Genomic DNA, 20624 nt, shown 5'->3' with positions numbered 1-20624 from the left:
ATCGTCTACGTGTAAATGATGTCACTGGACTTAAATAAGTTTTAAAATAAAGCTCATTCTTGATAATGCCATACAAAAAGAAAAAACAAAATTACTTGATACATGATATTTACAACAACCTTAATGAAATATTTGCCCCAACTACTTACCTTGATAAAATTAGAGCTTTAGTAACTCTTACAACATGAAAAGGTTAAAGTATTCACCAATTGAATATATAATTAGCCTTTCTAAATGGTGTTTTTGAAGAGTACATCAAGTAATGTCAAAGGTAATGAAAGCAAAGTGTCAAGACTAAAATGTACTCAATAAGGTTTAAAGTAAGTTCCTCAAGTAGGATATAACAAAAATATGAGTACATATCGAATTAAGATTCAGAAGAAATAAGAGTGAGTCAATATTATACATTAATACTCAAGATTAATATGTACTCTCTCTCTCTCTCTCTCTCTCTCTCTCTCTATATATATATATATATATATATATATATATATATATATATATATATATACATACATATATGTATATATACATATACATATATGTATACATATATGTATGTACATACATATATGTATATATACATATATATATATGTATGTACATACATATATGTATCTACATACATATATGTATATGTAGATACATATATATATATATATATATATATATATATATATATATATATATATGACGATGATGGAATCCAAAGAAGATAACGAAAACATCAAGATGATTGACCTTGACTTGAAGAATTACTTCTTCAGCACAAAGATAAGACAATAAAAAAAAAAGGAAATATTTATCTTTCTAAAAAGCTATGAGATTTTACTAAAGAAGTTCAATATGTAAGGTGCAAATTTGTTGCTATTCGACAATGACAAATGAGAAGCTACAAAAAAAATGATTGAGCATCGAAAGCAGACATATGACGCAACGAAAGCTTAATTGGAAGCTTACTATTTTTAACACGCACAAGATCATATATTATGTATGCTACAAGTCTTCTATCAAGGTTCATGCAAAGATTAAGTCGAATTCACTTTGGATTAATAAAAAGAATTTTAAGATATCTCTAATGTACAAGAGAGTTTGGTATTCTACAAAACAATGACAAGCTCAAAATTTCTTGGCAACACCGTTAATAAGTAGACAAGATCGATAATGTACAAGTTTGATACATTGTACAAAACCATGACAAATTTAAGACTAATTAACTACAATGACAATGATAGATATGATTGACAAATGAGATAAAAAGTAAATAAAGTTATGCATTCTTTTTTATCTCTCTTAAAATTCTAACTAGAGGAAAGAAGACTAAGAAGTATTTTCCTTAGAGAGAAGTCTATATTCATAAAGGCGTGTCGAAAGAGTAACCAGAGAAACTTGTTTCGATCCTTAAATCCAAACAAACTATTTTTTGTTTTTTGTTTTAAAATTCAACATTTCATGAAATGATTATTTTGATAATAGATATTTCAGTAGATTAATGAAAGAAAATATGTATAAATTATCCAATGACCACATAAGGTTCACATGCCTATTTAATTCATTTTCATATCTAAAATATTTTTTAATGTATTTTAATATGTCAAGTTATTCACATATATCTCCTTCGAACGTTATGAGCTGTTCCTTCTATGTTTTCGTTAAAATCAAACATGGGAGATACTATTTCCACATTTATTTTAGTTACGACTCAAAACAAAAAATAATATTAAACAAGTATTTGCATACGAAATAAACTCGAAACAAAAAAATAATATTAAACAAGCATTTGCATATGAAATAACGGATTTAACATAAAGGACACTAATATTTTTACGCCTCTTTTTTTTTATTATCATTTGACATTATCCCTCATTACTATTTATTTTATCTTTCTTTTAAAACTATAAAAATTAAATTTTATATTTTATCCCTAAAAAAATTATCAAATGGTAGTCAAAGTCAAACAACTCTTTCCCTTAAAAAGTTTTCCCAAAGAAACAAAGAGGGGGTACTGTTACATCATTATAGATTTCGGAGGGATTTTGCAGACCGAATGATAAAGTAATTGCGGACATGGTATTCCCTAAAACAAAGCAATACCCTGTAATTTACTCAAAACTATATTTAGGAACTTTAATACATATAATTTGTAACATAAAATATAATGCATCATATATTTGCTTTAATTAATTTTAATGTCAACCATTCGTGTGAATTATTTAAACACCATTTGTTTCTCACTTTAATCAACTTACAACATTACCATATTCGTTCAAATGACCTCCTCTTCTCATTCATTTTTCACTACAACCATTCAGATGATTTTACTTTTTTTTTTTCAAATGCTGATCAAATGCACAGGTTTCTTTTCAACATTCTTATACTATGATCACAAAGTTAGGAGCTCAAATAAGAGAAGAAGCACGAAAATGAAACTAAATTAACCAATATAATATATTACCATTCAATGTTTCTAGTATCAAACTGTAAACAATTAAGATTGGAAAAAGAGCTGGATGAAATAAGGGAAAATATTAATGGAGCAAGAAGGAAAATGAATTTGCTTCTGTATCTTTTTTTTTTCCATGTTGATGCTAATTAGATGAATCCTCACCAAATACCTCAATGTTACAAACTGGGCACTTCTGAAAAAACACAAGGTAAAATGAGATGCTGACAAAGAGACAAGGCATAAAATTCAGAATAACATATTAACTCCGACCTTGTTAATGTTAAGCCATCTTGTTATGCATTCACTGTGGTAAACATGGCTGCATGGCAATTTTATTTGCTGGTCACCTCTTCTATAAGACATCTGACAAATCACACACCTATTTTCCAAGCATTTAGATCAAGGCAAAATATTGAACACGCAAGAAGGAGAGAATAGACACACAACAAGAAAAGCAATTGCATTTCATATATCTTGTTTTGGGTCCTGCATAAATTAAAAATAATACGGAATCATAATGTTTTTTCTTATAATTCCTTAAACAGTGAAAATAAATGTTACTAGTTCCCTTAGTCGGTACATGGATAGTTAGCAATTTGGGTCATATATATATATATATATATATATATATATATATATATATATATATATATATATATATATATATATATATATCTTGATATATTAAATATGTAGATACGAACAATATTCTAATGTGATAAAGGGGGCAAATTATAAATATTGAAATTAAGTAACTGATAGAATTTCTATAATGGGTTATGGTCCCCCATCTGTGAGCACAAGATGTATTATTCATGTTCTTTTCTTTTCTTCCCATCAGAAGAGTAAATCAAGAAAGAACCTTCAGGTGCTCTTTTACGGTTGGAAGATCATGTACCAATCTTTCATCAATTGTTCTCAATTATCAAGTACGCTTCTGTATTCTATTCCTTAGGGGTATTGGGAACTACTCAATGGAGTTTATTGCCTTTTTGTGATTGATCTTGTTTGATTCATAATCTAACATGGATTAGATGTGCTTAAACATTAAGTTAAATATTCTAATTTTCATTATCCGCCTATATTCTCCTCAGTCTCTTAAACGGTTTAATATTCCAACAAAAAAACAAGAGTATGAAGCACAACAAAATGTTACCTTTTCGCAGAATTTTTTCTTCTAAATAAGCTCCCAAAATTGTACTTTGAGGTTGGAAGTGTGTCAATAAGTTCTTGGGAAAGACCACGATTATGAGTTCCCACTGCCTCACCCAGGTCCAGTAGTTCCTGCCACATTAGATAGTATTTTTGGCCAACAAAACCTTAAGGTTTCAAAAGTCTTCTAGTACTACTACCCAACATTACACAATATAATTGAAGGTCAAAATATTAAAATTTGTTAATAATTGCCAATTCAACTAAGGAAAACATGCCTGTACTTGGAATAGGCTCTTTCTACAATTCAAACATTCTAAATATTATTGGATTTAGAATAAACTTAAATGAATTAGCCGTAAGAGTCTTAACAGTAGTTAATGAATTAGTCGTTGTGGGTAGTTAATGTATTAGTCGTTGTTATTTATAGTCGTTTTGAGTACAATGATAAAAAATAAGTCTATAAATTGTATTGTGAATTCTATGAATGAACAACAAGAAGAGATGAATGTCACAAGAATAGATTGTTGTTGTCTACAAATATTAGGTAATACCTATTTTTTGTTTATTGCTTGATGTTTCTTGTAATCGCATTTTCTTGTTGAACTGGGAAAGAAGAGTTTTTTACAACAACCAATGTTTAAGACATCAATACAAAATGGTAAAAGATAACCAATCAGAGGTCAACTATATAAAATAGATGATAACTTCACTGTCCCTATTGCCTCACATCAAAAGATCGCATGAAAATGAATTAGCTATACCAAAAACAAAGTAGAAATAACCAAGTACAGAAACACATTTTTTACTGTGACAGATACATGTCAAATTTGTCTCGTCTTCTGCCTTAACATTTCAAAATATTAACTGCTTTTCTTAGTAAGATATTTCTGAACCCGATATAACGCTTGAGCATATAGTATATAGATTTAGCAGTGCATCTCACCTCATATGTCATATTATCTGGATCAATGTTGTCTTGCCACATGACCTACATCGCAAATAATGGATTGGAACCTTATTGCCACCTTCGTATACCAAAATAATGCAGTTATTACATGAAATCAGTTCATGCAATTCAATGATCATTTCAGAAATCATATTTTGCATTTTTTAAGAAAGAAAACTAGTTTCAGTGAATCAGAAGAACAACTTTGATGCAAGCACACCCTGCTATAGTCTATTTGGTAGAAATATGGAGGATACATGTTAAACCAAGAATTAAGTTTGAGACATTCAAATAGACCTTCTTAAAAATAAAGCCTCCTACCTCGTTACTACTGGATTCTTGATGATTTGGACTGCCTGAAAAACAAGCTTAAGAGGTTAACAAATTATTGTAAGAAACCTACCATCCTAAATATAACCATAAGATATCTAAGTATTCAAAGAAAATAAAGAGCTCTTGTCTATGCTTTTCCAACACTTTTCACAACACAGGCAACAATTTGATACCGACATGACACTATTAAATAGTTGTAAATGTGTCTTCGATCCCAAAAACAAAAAACTGCAATTGTATGTTACCGTAGGCTACAAAAGAAAATACAGTTTCAACTAACATTCTTCCGGGATTGTCTGCATGCTTGTGACTCCATCTCTTCCAGATGGAGATTCAATTGGAGTTGGTTCATCCACGACTATTGTTGAAGGGTATTCCCACTTTCCCCTATCCATCTCCATTCTTGGAAAATGATCATTTATCTCGTAAGAACCATAATAGCATGTAGTTACAGGGCCAGACAATCCAAACTTGTAAGGGTTCATGTTCATTGTCCAGTAGATACTTTCCTGGACAGACATTATAGGACCAGACATGTTATTATCGGTGTTTAATTGATAAAAGGCATACAAAATTGTGTAAAGACACATGCTAACCAGTACAGCCCAGAATTTAAAATAGAAAATTCTCCTAAAAACATGTCATTAATGCGTTTTTAATTATAATTTTCAACATATTTACAATGTCAATTTCAATAAGAATTTTCTTGATCAATTATTTATAGTACATTGATAAGACCCTTAACCAAATAGGAAAAGATGACAATTCAAATAGGAGAGGTTCAATATACTAACAAATAAGACTAATGTCAAAAAGAAAAAGACCAATTTCACATTGAAGGTACAAATGGATTAAAGGGAGGCGTTCTTGTGACACTTTCACTGTAACATTGTACTACTACTTGATCTATATAGCCCCATTAGAAATATACTCTTTTTGTTTCATTCTTATGGTTACATTAGTATCAGGATTGGGATTTAAATCAAACTCAGTCTTATTTTGTTAATATTATTTATCTGTGGGTGATCTGCAACACACTCCAAGCGTAAAGTTTACAAGAACGAACATCTTTCACTGCTATGATAATAATCCACAGCACGCAACTCAATAACTCCAACAGCCACAAGTAGTATCAGCTTAAATAATATCAAAAGTTGAGTTTAGGTCTAACTTATTTTCAAGTGTTGATTCAATGTTCTATGTTTCAAACATATCATTAGTAGAGGGAGATGTTATTCCCAACCCAACAAAACCAGTGTGCGATACGGGACAAGAAAAAAAATGAATGAATCCTTGCAAAAACAATTCCCAATTCATTGAATATTATGCACCTAAAACCTCCAAACCAGACTAATATCATGAATTCTTCTCTAGAAAAGTTATGTTCAACAACAAAAATTCAGAAGCAGTGAAAACAAAACCTGATCGAGCACTGAGCCAGCGTGAGCATAATTGACAGGCAAGTGCGTGGTGAGGCATTGGAAGAAATCCATGAAGCTTTCAGAAACAGTATAGGGAAACCCAGTATCTACATACTGCACCCCCATTTGCCTACCATCATTCATTTTGAAGATTCAATGCAATCACCACCTCACTCTGACAAACACACCTTAATCACACATCACCAATAACAACCTCTCACCACAAATTTACACAACCTTTCAATAAAGGGAGAGAAGAAAGGATAATGGCGATAGCTAGAATCGCGTTTGGGCGAGATTATTGAGAGGCAAAGAGATGTTTGGGTGCAAGAACTGACCTTGGAACAGAATTAGAGAAGCCAGAAGAGAACTGAATTGGAGGGTTAAGAAAACGCAGAAAAAGAAAAGAGAAAGAAGAGTGAGAAATAATAATAATAAAATATTATCTTATCAAAGACATATTTAAAACAAATAGTTTTCCATTATTACAGACAATCTCAAACATTGAATATCAGAATGTCTGACTCAATGTTACAAGATCCAGGAACCAGAGAAGACCTTGGTTGCAAGCAAGGAATTGTTCTTGCTTTTGCTGAGAAAATAGTATTTGGAAACACAAATTTAGGTGAGAGCTTGAAAAGCTGGTCAAAGTTAAGCAAAAGCAGAAATTGTGGATCATTAAAGTGGCAGCTAGCTATGTAAAGCATTAACTATTCCAAACTGGTTCGGCTTCAATGTGTGATTTGTTTCTTCTTAGATTCAATGGAGTTTCCTAGTTTGAAATGAAGATGATAAAGATACTTAGAAACATTGTTTGAAAATTGTATATTTAACAAAAAGAATAATATTTTTCTAAACTTGTGATCTGGTTGATCCAAGTCACTTTTGTTCACTCACTTTAATATGATTCCATATAAAATTGAAACACAAATTTTGGAAGGTAAGGATTAGGAATTGAATCAATTTAAAGCTTTGGAATTGAAAATAAAACTAAAAGAAAAACCTTAAAAACATGAAGGTGTCACAAATAAGGTTTGATAAGTTTAAGAATGATTGTCACAAATAATTGATGATTTTTTTATAAGATCACAAGACAGAAAAGAATCCTAGTAGAAAGATATTCTCATTATGTTATCAAAATCATTTGTCACAAGATAATTAATATACCCACTATAAGAAAACTCATAAAATATTTTAAAATGTTTTTGTTTCAATTTCAATATGATTTTTATTTGGTGAGTTAATTATCTATATTGAAAAGGCAATATCAGGTCGAGTTAGGATGAAACTAAGTTTTACTTTTTTTAGGTAAAGTTTCAATTGGATTTTCATAAAGAAAATACATTAGAAAAGAAGAATTTTATTGAAAACAGTCAATTAATTTGTTAGGTACAGAGTAATTATTGAAAGATACTTCACTACAACATCATAATAAAAAATAAAGAAAAAAAATTGTTTTCCTTATTTATATATAAAAAAAACATATAAACCAAAGATAAATATCATATCCAATGTGTTAGCTTAAAAAAATGATACTGAATTAAGTTTTGAAAATTGTTTACACTTAAATTTTTTTTATTCTTTTAAACATAATTTTAAATGGAGAGAGTAACAGAAGAAAGAAAATGACAAACAATTCTTACATTAATTTATTTCAACACAAAATTAACTTGGATTGTTGAAGAACTTAAACTTCCACTGAAAATAATTTTACAGCAAATATTGTTGAAAATTACTTTGGACTAAAAGCTAAAGTATTTGTTTACTTAATTTTCAGATCATTTATCTCAAATATTATTTTACACTGTGAGCTCTTCAGATTTGTAGCCTCTCCCAATACATAACTAGAAAGATCTTATATAACTCAAAATATCTAAAAAATTGAATATAAAAATATGAAAGCAAACAGATAGTTAGCTCAGTTATGTTTTTCATGCTTGCAGGATCTTTTACAAGTCTTCAAAAGACAGTTGCTACCAGATAATCTATTACATATTGAAAAAAAAAATACTACCAAAATTACTATAATATTTATTTTCTTTTATTGACACGTGTCATAAAAATTAGTTTTTTCGTCATTTTAAAACTCTGATACAAAAGGATCCGGGTTCAAATCCTACAAAAGTCAATTTGTTTTTATTTTTTTCATTTATTTATGATTTCATTTATAATATTAATTATAAATAATATTATTATTTGTATTACTTTTATAAGTATTAATATTTCTAATTATTAATAATATTATTTATAGTGATAGTAGTAAAATTATAAAAAATTTTAGTATTATTATTATATGTTACTATTATATATTATTCCTATTAGTATTATTAACATTATATTATTAGTAGTAAAGTTGTTATTCTTATTGGTAATATATAATATTATTATTATATATTTTTGTTAGTAATTACATCTCAATTTTTATTAGATTATGATAAATTATTTTTTTTGTCTTAAACTTAAAAAAAAAATACGTATATTGATAAATATATGATTAGTTTAAAATTTTACTCCAACATTTCATTGTTGATATTCATACCCATTCAAATTTGAAGGATTTGTCGACCTTTATTGAATTATGTCAATCTTTGACAAAAACAAACAAATTAAAGATGTTTTATTTGATTAATTGTCTAATTTATTTTATTTAACTCTTATGTTTCATTTTCTACAATGAAGATTATCAAAACAAAAATCGGAATAAAATGAAAGATGAATTTCTTGAACGCAATATGGTTATTTACATTCAAAAAGGAATAATTGGAGATTTTTATTCCGAATAAATTATTGATGAGTTCAACGTTTTTTACTATATGATTTCAACTATAATATTAATTATAAATATATTATTATTTGTATTATTTTTATAAGTATTAATATTTCAAATTATTAATAATATATTATTATAAATATTATTTATAGTGATAGTAGTAAAATTATAACAAATATTAGTATTATAATAATAATAATAATAATTATTATTATTATTATTATTATTATATGTTACTATTATATATTATTACTATTATTATTATTAACATTATTAGTAGTAAAGTTATTACTGTTATTTGTAATATATAATATTATTACTATTATATATTTTTGTTAGTAATTACATCTCAATTTTTATTAGATTATGATAAATTATTTTTTTGTCTTAAACTTAAAAAAAAAGGTATATTGATAAATATATGATTAGTTTAAAATTTCACTCTAATATTTCATTGTTGATGTTCATACTCATTCAAATTTGAAGGATTTGTCGGTCATTATTAAATTATGTCAATCTTTGACAAAAACAAACAAATTAAAGATGTTTTACTTGATTAATTGTCTGATTTATTTTATTTAACTTTTATGTTTCATTTTCTACAACGAAGATTATCAAAACAAAAATCGGAATAAGATGAAAGATGAATTTCTTGAACGCAATATGGTTATTTACATTCAAAAAGGAATAATTGGAGATTTTTATTCCGAATAAATTATTGATGAGTTCAAAGTTTTTTACTATATGATTTCAACTATAATATTAATTATAAATATATTATTATTTGTATTATTTTTATAAGTATTAATATTTCAAATTATTAATAATATATTATTATAAATATTATTTATAGTGATAGTAGTAAAATTATAACAATTATTAGTATTATAATAATAATAATAATAATAATAGTTATTATTATTATATGTTACTATTATATATTATTACTATTAGTATTATTAACATTATTAGTAGTAAAGTTATTATTGTTATTTGTAATATATAATATTATTACTATTATATATTTTTGTTAGTAATTACATCTCAATTTTTATTAGATTATGATAAATTATTTTTTTGTCTTAAACTTAAAAAAAAAGGTATATTGATAAATATATGATTAGTTTAAAATTTCACTCTAATATTTCATTGTTGCTGTTCATACTCATTCAAATTTGAAGGATTTGTCCGTCATTATTGAATTATGTCAATCTTTGACAAAAACAAACAAATTAAAGATGTTTTACTTGATTAATTGTCTGATTTATTTTATTTAACTTTTATGTTTCATTTTCTACAAAGAAGATTATCAAAACAAAAATCGGAATAAGATGAAAGATGAATTTCTTGAACGCAATATGGTTATTTACATTCAAAAAGGAATAATTGGAGATTTTTATTCCGAATAAATTATTGATGAGTTCAACGTTTTTTACTATATGATTTCAACTATAATATTAATTATAAATATATTATTATTTGTATTATTTTTATAAGTATTAATATTTCAAATTATTAATAATATATTATTATAAATATTATTTATAGTGATAGTAGTAAAATTATAACAAATATTAGTATAATAATAATAATAATAGTTATTATTATTATATGTTACTATTATATATTATTACTATTAGTATTATTAACATTATTAGTAGTAAAGTTATTACTCTTACTTGTAATATATAATATTATTACTATTATATATTTTTGTTAGTAATTACATCTCAATTTTTATTAGATTATGATAAATTATTTTTTTTTGTCTTAAACTTAAAAAGAAGGTATATTGATAAATATATGATTAGTTTAAAATTTCACTCTAATATTTCATTGTTGATGTTCATACTCATTCAAATTTGAAGGATTTGTCAACCATTATTGAATTATGTCAATCTTTGACAAAAACAAACAAATTAAAGATATTTTACTTGATTGATTTTCTAATTCATTTTATTTAACTCTTAATGTTTCATTTTCTACAACGAAGATTATCAAAACAAAATTCGGAATAAGATGAAAGATGAATTTCTTGAATGCAATATGGTTATTTACATTCAAAAATGAATAACTGAAGATTTTTATTCCGAATAAATTATTGATGAGTTCAAAATCTTTTACTATAAATTATTTTGACTCCTCCAAAATTATTGGTCAAGATCCATCACGGGTTATTATTATCAACTATAATTAATAATCATTATTACTAATAACTATAAATATTATTATCATTATTATTAATTATAATTATTTCTATTATTATAGTACTAATATTATTATATTACTATTATTATTATTAAGAACTATAATTATTATAATAGTTATTATTATTATTATTTTTATTATTGTTGTTAGATACACATTTTTAGGGATGTCAACAGGTCGGGTAGGGTACGGGTAGTAGTTCCCCCATACCCTACATGCTGGATAAATATCTGTCGTGTATCCGTATCCATATCTGTCAGGTACCCACTTATTTTTTTTCATATCCGCGGGTAACCACGGATATCCGCGGGTAACCACGGATATCCGCGGATATTTATAAAATTATTTAAGAAAAAAATATTTAATCATAAATTGAAATAAAATAAAATACATCACTGTCATAAATTTTAAATATAAAATTCAAATAAACTCAAGTTCATACAAGTCCAAATAATTATAAAAATAAATATAAAGTGACCTTCAACACAATGAAAATTCTTTAATTAGTGCTTTGATCAATCAACTCACTTTCTCCCAAATAATAAAATTCAATTGCCACGTGTTAAGTATTCTTATTTTGATTCCATCATTTGACAACAAACATACCATACACTGTCTATATAAGGTTTGATGTATATGCCCAATTTCAAAGAAAGGAAAGAGAATAATGTCAAGGGGTGTACCTAGAAGAAGACAATGTACCAATACTTGAAGTTGGAAAAATGAAGATAGAAGAAAAGACAAGATGTGCAACTTATAAAAAATTAGGTCACAATGTTTTTTACTAATATATATATATATATATATATATATATATATATATATATATATATATATATGGGTATTTTTATGAATTAAAGTTTAGTAGGTACGGGTATCCACGGGTACGGATACTATGATACTCGTACCCGCCCGGTTAACATGCAAGTATCAAAAATATCCGTACCCGTGGGTATCCATTTTTAATATTCGTTTCTTACGGTTGCGGATACCTGCGGGTACATATTTTTTTGACATCCCTAGACATTTTACTTTTACTTACTATGTAGGAATCATGTTTCAATTACTTATCATTTTTATTTGTTTTGTTGTTCATTTATCTTTCCATTTGAACAATTATTTCAATTTAAAAAAAAAATAGTTACTAAAATTAGTAAAAAAATAAAACTGAAAAATAATTTTTTTATTATAAATAATTATTTAAATTTAAAATATTCAAAAGCAGCAAGAAAGCGTAGCGAGGTAGGTTTGAAATCTCACTTCCTACGTTCCTTGATTCTCCGGTACTAAAAAGAAAGTCTCATTCGACAGCTGTTAGAGTCCTTCCCTTGGGATATAATAATTAAGAGGATAAAATTGATAAAATAAAAAGGACACCAAAGATGTTTATCTCTTTATATATGTAGTTGTATTAATATTATTATTATTGTTATTATTAGTAGTAGTAGTAGTATTAATATTTTTTTTTTATCATTACGCGATATTATTATAGTGGTATTATTATTATTATTATTATAGTTAGACACATATTTTATTTTTATTTACTATGGGATCATATTACAATTACTTGCTCTTTATATTTGTTTTGTTATTCATTTTATCGCTATGTCTTGGTATTTTTTGAATTGAAAACAAATAGTTACTAAAATTAGTAGAATAATAAAACTGACAAATAATTTTTTATTATGAATAATTATTTAAATTTAATAAATAATTAAGAGGATAAAAAAGTAAAAACAAAAAAAGGACATAAAAAATGTGTATCTCTTTACCTATTTAGTTAGTGTATTATTATTACTATTATTACTATTATTATCACTACGGGATATTATTATAATGATTATTATTGTTATTATCACTACAAGATATTATTATTATAATGGTATTATTATTATTATTATTATTATAGTTAGACACACATCTTAATTTTATTTACTACGAGATCATATCTCAATTAGTTGTTCTTCTTAGTTGTTTTGTTGTTGTTGTATATATCTTTATATGTAATTATAGATTATTAGTATGTCAACATTAGCCTTGGTATTTACATTGACATTAATATTTATAAGATAAACATTATTATTATTATTATTATTATTATTATTATTATTATTATTATTATTATCATTATCATTTGTTTGTTATTATTAGTATCATTATTATTTTTATTATTAATATTATTACTATTCATAGTGATGTTATTAGTATAAGTGTTTTTTTAATTATAAAAAATGTTATTATACTAAATACTTTTGTTAAATAGATTTTTAATCTTTTAAAATTTTTATAATTTATATTAATATTATTATTATTTTAATGGTTAAATAAATATAATTATAATTATATTATTATTCTAAACGTATTTGAAATAAATAAAAAAATGTGGATACACGCACGAGTCATATACAATTATAATTATTTTGTAAATTGTGATATTAATTTTATTTATTATATTTAAAACTGAATTTACAAATTCATTTAATTGTGATAATAACATTTACAACAATATAACCTAATTTTCATGATATTTATTATTTTATTGTTATTATTATCAATTATAACTCTAATTATAGTTATTATTATTATTATTATCAGCTCTAATTATAATAATAATTATTATTGTTATTATTATTAACTATAATTATTATGATTAGTATTACTACTAACTATAAGTATTATTATTATTATTATTATTATTAACTACAACTTTTTTATTATTATATTACTATTATTATTATTATTATTACTATTGCGCATGTGTATACGCATTTTTTAAATATACGTGATATTATAGTAAGTGATAATAATGTAATGTTATTAAGTTATAATATATAAAATAAAATTATATTTATTAAAAATAAAGAGAAATATATCATAAAAAATAAAAGAATAACGATTGATAAACAGAGAAAAAGAAAAGAGCAGGGATAAACAATTTTATGAAAAAGTTTGTAAAAGTAAGAGTCAATTTTCAAAATTTTTATAAATAATTATATTTTAAAGGGTAAAATTGGTATTTGAAATGTGGACACAAAAGAGATAATCTCTTTATATATTGTTATAGATTATTATTATTAATTAGAACTATAATTATTATAATAGTTATTATTATTATTAATTATTGTTTTTATTATTATGTTTACATACACATTTTACTTTTACTTACTATCTATGAATCATCTTTTAGTTATTTGACTCTTTTATTTGTTTTGTTGTTTATTTATTTATCTCTTCATATATGTAGTTGTATTATTATTATTTTTTCACTACGCGATATTATTTTAGTATTATTATTATTATCTATTATTATTATTGTTATTATTATTATTATAGTTAAATACACATTTTACATTTATTTACTACGTGATCATATCTCAATTACTTGCACTTTTTATTTGTTTTGTTGTTCATTTTATTTTTATATTTGTGTAATTATTTGAATTATAAAAATAGTTACTAAAATTAATAAAATGATAAAATAGACAAATAATTTTTATTATGAATAATTATTTTAATTTAACAAATAATAATTAAGAGGATAAAATTATATAAACAAAAGAGGACACAACAAATGTATATATCTTTATATATGTAGTTATTGTATTATTATTATTTTTATCACTATAAGATATTATTATAATGGTATTATTGTTATTGTTATTATTATTACTATTATTATTATTATTATTATTATTATTATTATTATTATTATTATTATTATTATTATAGTTAGACACACATCTTAAATTAATTTACTACGGGATCTTATTTCAATTACTTGTCATTTTTATTTGTTTTGTTGTTAATGTATATCTTTATATATAATTATAAATTATTATAGTTGACATTAGCCTTAGTGTTAGCATTAATATTAATATTTATAGCATAATAATAATTATTATTATTATTGGTATCATTATTATTATTATTATTATTATTATTATTATTATTATTATTATTATTATTATTATTATTATTATTATTATTATTATTATTATTATTATTATTATTATTATTCATAATGGTGTTATTATTATAAGTGTGCTTTTCTTAATTATAGAAAATTTTATTATACTAAATACTTTTGTTAAATAGAGTTTTAATCTTTTAAATTTTTATAATTTATAATTTATATTAATATTATTATTAGTATTTTTAATGGTTAAATAAATATAATAGCAATTATATTATTATTCTAAAAAAATTTAAAATAAAAAAGATAAAAAAATGTTCGCTCAATTAACTATATTATATTGTGATATCAATTCTGTTTATTATATTTAAAACAGAAATTATTATTGCATCACTTAGATTTACTATTTCATTACTTTAATAACAACGTTTATAACAATATAACTTGTCTCGTGCGTATGCACGGGTCAGTATACTAGTTATAACAAAAGAGATATCTTCAAGTATAATCTTTGTCCATAGATGTTACAATGCATACAATTTTTTAAAATAATATCAAATAATATTTTTTTAGCCTATTTGGTCCGATTATATTTCATTTTATATATATACAGAGATAGACAATATATATATATATATATATATATATATATATATATATATAATATGGTATAACAGATAATTTGCAGGCTAATTGTCTGTAATGTACTATGCTAATGTTTCATCACATTAAATTTGGCACTGTGGAAAGAGAATGATTAAAGAGATACCACGTGATTTGGTACTAAGAAAGTACCATGGTTAATTTTGCCTACTCTACTTACAATTTTCTAAACATGAATGAACCAAACAAAAAGGACCAATTATACACCTTAGTCATACCCCACAAGAATATATTCAACAGTTTGTTCTGAGAAAATTTTCAAGTTACCAATTATACCAATAGTTACTTTATTCGCCTGCCCAAAGAAAGATGCAATATGCTACTTATTTAGTAATGAATTGCCACACTTTTGTAACTAAAATGACAATATAAAATAGCAAAAGCAAAAGTAAAATGCAGAATCCAAATAATACTGGTATAACTAAGAGCTTACTTTTCACCAATATCAATAATCATGAAAGCAGAACTTTCATCTGCACTTTATTCTGAAAAAGAACCTTGAACATGTATCACAAATTTTAAAATCATATAAAGAAAATGGAATTCCAAGTGACAGCCTCTTTCCCCGCCACTCAAATAAATCATACTCTTTTTCTGAAGTAAAATCTCCACCATGAAATATAAAAAGGGTTTCTGGGACAATGTCCCATCATCTAGTAAATTTATTAAACAAAATTTGTGGCTGCAATTAGTCTAAACTCTCAGAACCGAAAGATTTTTCATCGCCATCTAAAAAAGAAAAAGACTCTTTGAGCACCACCGAGGAACTCTTAGGCACCACCAGAACCATACTTCTTGCCGAAGACAAGAACCTGCAACTTGTCATACCCAGCAAGCACACCAGCACCTGCAACAGCCCGGAGGATGTTGGCACCAGCACCCTTGAACAGGGACTTGGCACCCTCATTCTTGATGATTTGTTGGAATGCATCCAAGGAATTCTTGTACTTCACTGCTTCACCAGAGGTCATCATCATTCTTCTTCTCACAGTGTCAATTGGGTATGATGCAAGACCTGCACCATTGGTGATGAGCCATCCAAGGGCAAAGCTGGCGAAAAAGCTATCCTGAAATCCATACAAGGGAAATTGAATTAGACTTCACTACAATAAAGTTTCAAAGAACATTATTAAGTAGATCATGAACAACTTGATTATTTGAAATGTAAATGGTAATATTTGTTTTTCATCCTTAAAATTAGATCTCATTCTGAATTTTGACATTTTAAAGTTACTTGATGGTGTTCATAGAAAATATATTTACTCAAAATACAGGACCTTCTAGTCATTGAATTAAAAAATAGACTGACTAAAGCATTTCACTTTAATAACTAGGATTATTTGGTAACTTTATTGTACACAGAGTGAATTATGTTAAAAATAATTACGAAACAAAGTTAAGTATTTATTTACTCTTAAAATGAAACAACCCACCCAATCCAGTTATGTCAGGTAACATGGTTAACGACACAACACAACACATATCACCACTAAGTAACTACGACGCAACACAACACCATATATGACAAATAGCAGTAATAAGGACAGAACACCAACCTGCAATGATCCAGTGAGGACAACTGGTTTCACGGAATCGTACAATCCAAAATACAGACCACGATACACGATGATTCCAACACATGAGAGGTTAAAACCACGGTAGAGACCGGCAATACCATCAGATGCCAATGTCTTCCTGTAGACATCAACAAGACCCTTGAATTGTCTCTCTCCTCCCTTCTTTGCAGCCTTAGCATCATTGGCAAGACGGGTACGGGCATAGTCAAGGGAGTAAACGAAAAAGAGGGATGATGCACCAGCAGCACCTCCAGAGGCCAAGTTGCCAGCAAACCACTTCCAGTAGCCATCTCTGTCCTTCTTGAAGTTGAATAGCCTCTTGAAATAGTCCTTGAATGCAAAGTTCAAAGCCTGATAGAATTCAAACAGAGAATTCAGTATCACATACAATATTATATAACAACTTTGAAGCTATTCAATCGTAATTGAAACTTATCCAAGGTTAAATGTCAACATAAATTTCTATGGTAAAGATCTAAGCTGATTGAAGAACAACACCAATCAAATCTCTATAGGACAGTGTCTATTTTGTCCAAACGAAAATTACGAAATAACTAACCTGGGTGGGGAAATAACGGATGACATTTGCAGTGTTTCCTCTCCATAGAGAAATAGCACCCTCATCCGCCATTGTTCTTTTAAAACAATCACCAATACCCTTGTAGGGCTCAGAAAGCCTTCCAGTTTTGATCATCTCATCCTGGTTCTGGATCAAAAGCTTAACACGCTCAATGGGAGCAGCAGCAGTTTTTGAGACAGCTGCAGAAACACCTCCCATGAGAAAGTCAATAAGAAAATGGCCTTTCTCTGCTGGGGCTGCGGCAAAAACAGGGGAAGTTGTTGTTGCAGCAGCAGACAAATCCATAGTAGTTTTGCATGAGGACATCACAGGATACTGCAATGCAGCATTTGAGTAGTTCCCAAAAGAGGGTCTTTGGTACATGGCAGGGTGGTGGAAGGCTCCATCATAACTCTTAATACCAGATGAAAAACCCGAACGTAGATGGAGCTGACCAGCAACCTTGTCCATGATTGAAGGGTGTTGGACCTGATCAACCATGGTGGCTTTCCTGAAAATAAGTGTCCAATGTTAAATGAAGTTAGTAAATTTAGCACTCTGAACATGACGGTATAAAGAAAAAGCATTGACCATAAGCACTACCATTAACTAATGAAAATCCACATTTAATCAAAAATCACTTAATGAATGTTTGATGGTCAAAAAGTATACACGGAAAGTTTAGAACCGAAGACACCAGGAAACCCAAATGTTCATCAAAAAACGAACAACTGAGTCTACCTATAGTAGACGAAGTCCATCCCCAACATGACATGCAAAACGCAACCACAGTGATAATCAGAATAAACATAGGGATGATCGGTATATTTAGTTAATAATGATTAGCCATGCAAAAATAATTTTTACAGACTGAGGTTCTCAGGCGGAAAGGTCAAGTAAAACATGCGCTGCAATTGACTTGGAATACAATTTTTCAGTATATTCATGATATGTTTTAAAATTAGTAAAATCATAACCAGTAAAAAATAAAAAATAAAAGAAGAAAATTGCCTTTGTGGGAGTACAGATGGCATAGATCTCAAAAAGCTATATCCTTTGAGAACAGATCCACATTCTACTTCCAAAACCAGAAAGGACACTAAGACAGATAAAAGAAAAAAAGAAAGAAAAAATCACGGGTTCAAGGTAGATCCATGCAATACGTCAGATTTATATCCGACCATAAAACATAAAAAGTCGTCCTAAATTCAATAAACTCGCATGCACCATTAAAGAAAAGAAAAAAGACCCATCAATCAAACAGGAAAAAGAAAAGACCTGTGTACTAAAACCTTAATCACAAATCTAAAACCCTACTCAAACAGCGCCAGCTTACAGATCAAGCGCCTTCGTGATCAGGTCACGTGAAAACAAACCAACACAGATCTCTCTCTCACTGCTTCAATTTTATGAAGAAAACAACAATGGCCGAAACACAAGAAATAACTGATCAGATCGAACAACAGAACATCAGAAGAAAAAAAAAAAAACACCCAACTGTACAAAGTTGAAAAATTGAAAAATGAAAGATCATGGGGAAAAAATGAATACAAGACAGCAGATGCAGCATGCAGCAAAAGATCTGAAGAACACGTCGAGAAAAGAACAACCAAAAACACTTCCGATCGAAAGAAAGTATAGAGGAAGGAAAAGAGAAGATTTTACCTTTCACAAATCAAAAGGGTATTGAGAATGCGAAAGGATGAGAGAGGGAAACACGGCGTGCTTTGAACGGAGCAAGAAATAACATAGTAGAGTTTTTATAAGACCTAAGTCTGATGGAAGCAAGCACATGGAACACGTGTCGTTTTTTCGTTGGCCCGCCTCAAGTTGGTCATATTCCGACCCTATTCACCGTCCAAAAGAGACATGGGTGCTGCTAGAAACTTCCAAAGTCAAAAGTGACAATTCAATAAAAGTTAAAAATAAATAAATAAAATTATACATTCAATACTTTTATGACAAAATATATTATCTGTAATAATTGATTTAAATTAATTGTAGGACTAAACATTTTTTGAGATAACAAATAAAATTATCCTGTACGAATTTGTTTCGGTTTTAACAGGAAATTCTGTATCGACAAGAAATTTTATATCGACCTATATAAATATCAGGAATTTCTGACTATTTATTTTAGTTGAGAATGAAATGTTTATATTTATTTTGTCTTAGTCTCCACACTCATCATAATATTATTTTCTTTTTATATTTTTTTCTGTTTAAATTATTAAAATATCACAGTTAATTAAGTAATATATATATATATATATATATATATATTATTTTTATTATTTATTTCTTCTAATTATTTGGTTTGTCATGAAATTGATTCGTATCTTCATTATGTTTTTTCATTTGATCATAACATTTATATAATTATGTTCAAATGATGTATGTCGATTAAATATTTATGTCTTAAATATGAATATTTTTATTATTTTTTAATATTGTTATTTATTGTATATTTTTCTTTCACACGAGAGTTTAAAACTCTCAATTTAAGTGTTTAATAGCATAAACATTTCATTTACTAAGTAATATATAAAAAATTTATTTTTTACTTGTTATTATTAATTTTCATTCCATTTGAATGACTTTTTTGTTTCGCTAAAACAATTTTCAATATTTCT

The 20624-nt window shown here is 26.5% G+C and overlaps 2 protein-coding genes across 2 annotated transcripts; both read right to left on the bottom strand.

Moving 5' to 3' along the window:
• Positions 1 to 2424: 2424 nt before the first annotated feature.
• LOC114177597 (E3 ubiquitin-protein ligase BIG BROTHER-like) lies at positions 2425 to 7069 on the bottom strand. Its single transcript, XM_028063011.2, has 7 exons — positions 6302 to 7069; positions 5161 to 5389; positions 4869 to 4903; positions 4545 to 4589; positions 3603 to 3730; positions 2717 to 2825; positions 2425 to 2639 (listed from the first exon to the last, which is right to left on the bottom strand). The coding sequence occupies exons 1-7, from the start codon at positions 6443 to 6445 to the stop codon at positions 2589 to 2591; spliced, it is 741 nt and encodes a 246-aa protein (XP_027918812.1). The 5' UTR covers positions 6446 to 7069; the 3' UTR covers positions 2425 to 2588.
• A 9235-nt stretch (positions 7070 to 16304) lies between these two features.
• On the bottom strand, positions 16305 to 19796 carry AAC2 (ADP/ATP carrier 2). The gene is made up of 4 exons (XM_028081761.2): positions 19657 to 19796; positions 17992 to 18502; positions 17412 to 17783; positions 16305 to 16922 (listed from the first exon to the last, which is right to left on the bottom strand). Exons 2-4 carry the CDS (start codon positions 18490 to 18492, stop codon positions 16626 to 16628), a joined length of 1170 nt encoding a protein of 389 aa, XP_027937562.1. The 5' UTR covers positions 18493 to 18502; positions 19657 to 19796; the 3' UTR covers positions 16305 to 16625.
• Positions 19797 to 20624: the final 828 nt, after the last annotated feature.

Source organism: Vigna unguiculata, chromosome 1 (assembly GCF_037176805.1).
Source record: "Vigna unguiculata cultivar grain cowpea cultivar isolate G323 ecotype 2 chromosome 1, ASM3717680v1, whole genome shotgun sequence".
NCBI classification, from domain to species: Eukaryota; Viridiplantae; Streptophyta; class Magnoliopsida; order Fabales; family Fabaceae; genus Vigna; species Vigna unguiculata.
The sequence above is the reverse complement of the archived record's forward strand: the minus strand, read 5'-3'. Positions and strand labels throughout refer to the sequence as shown.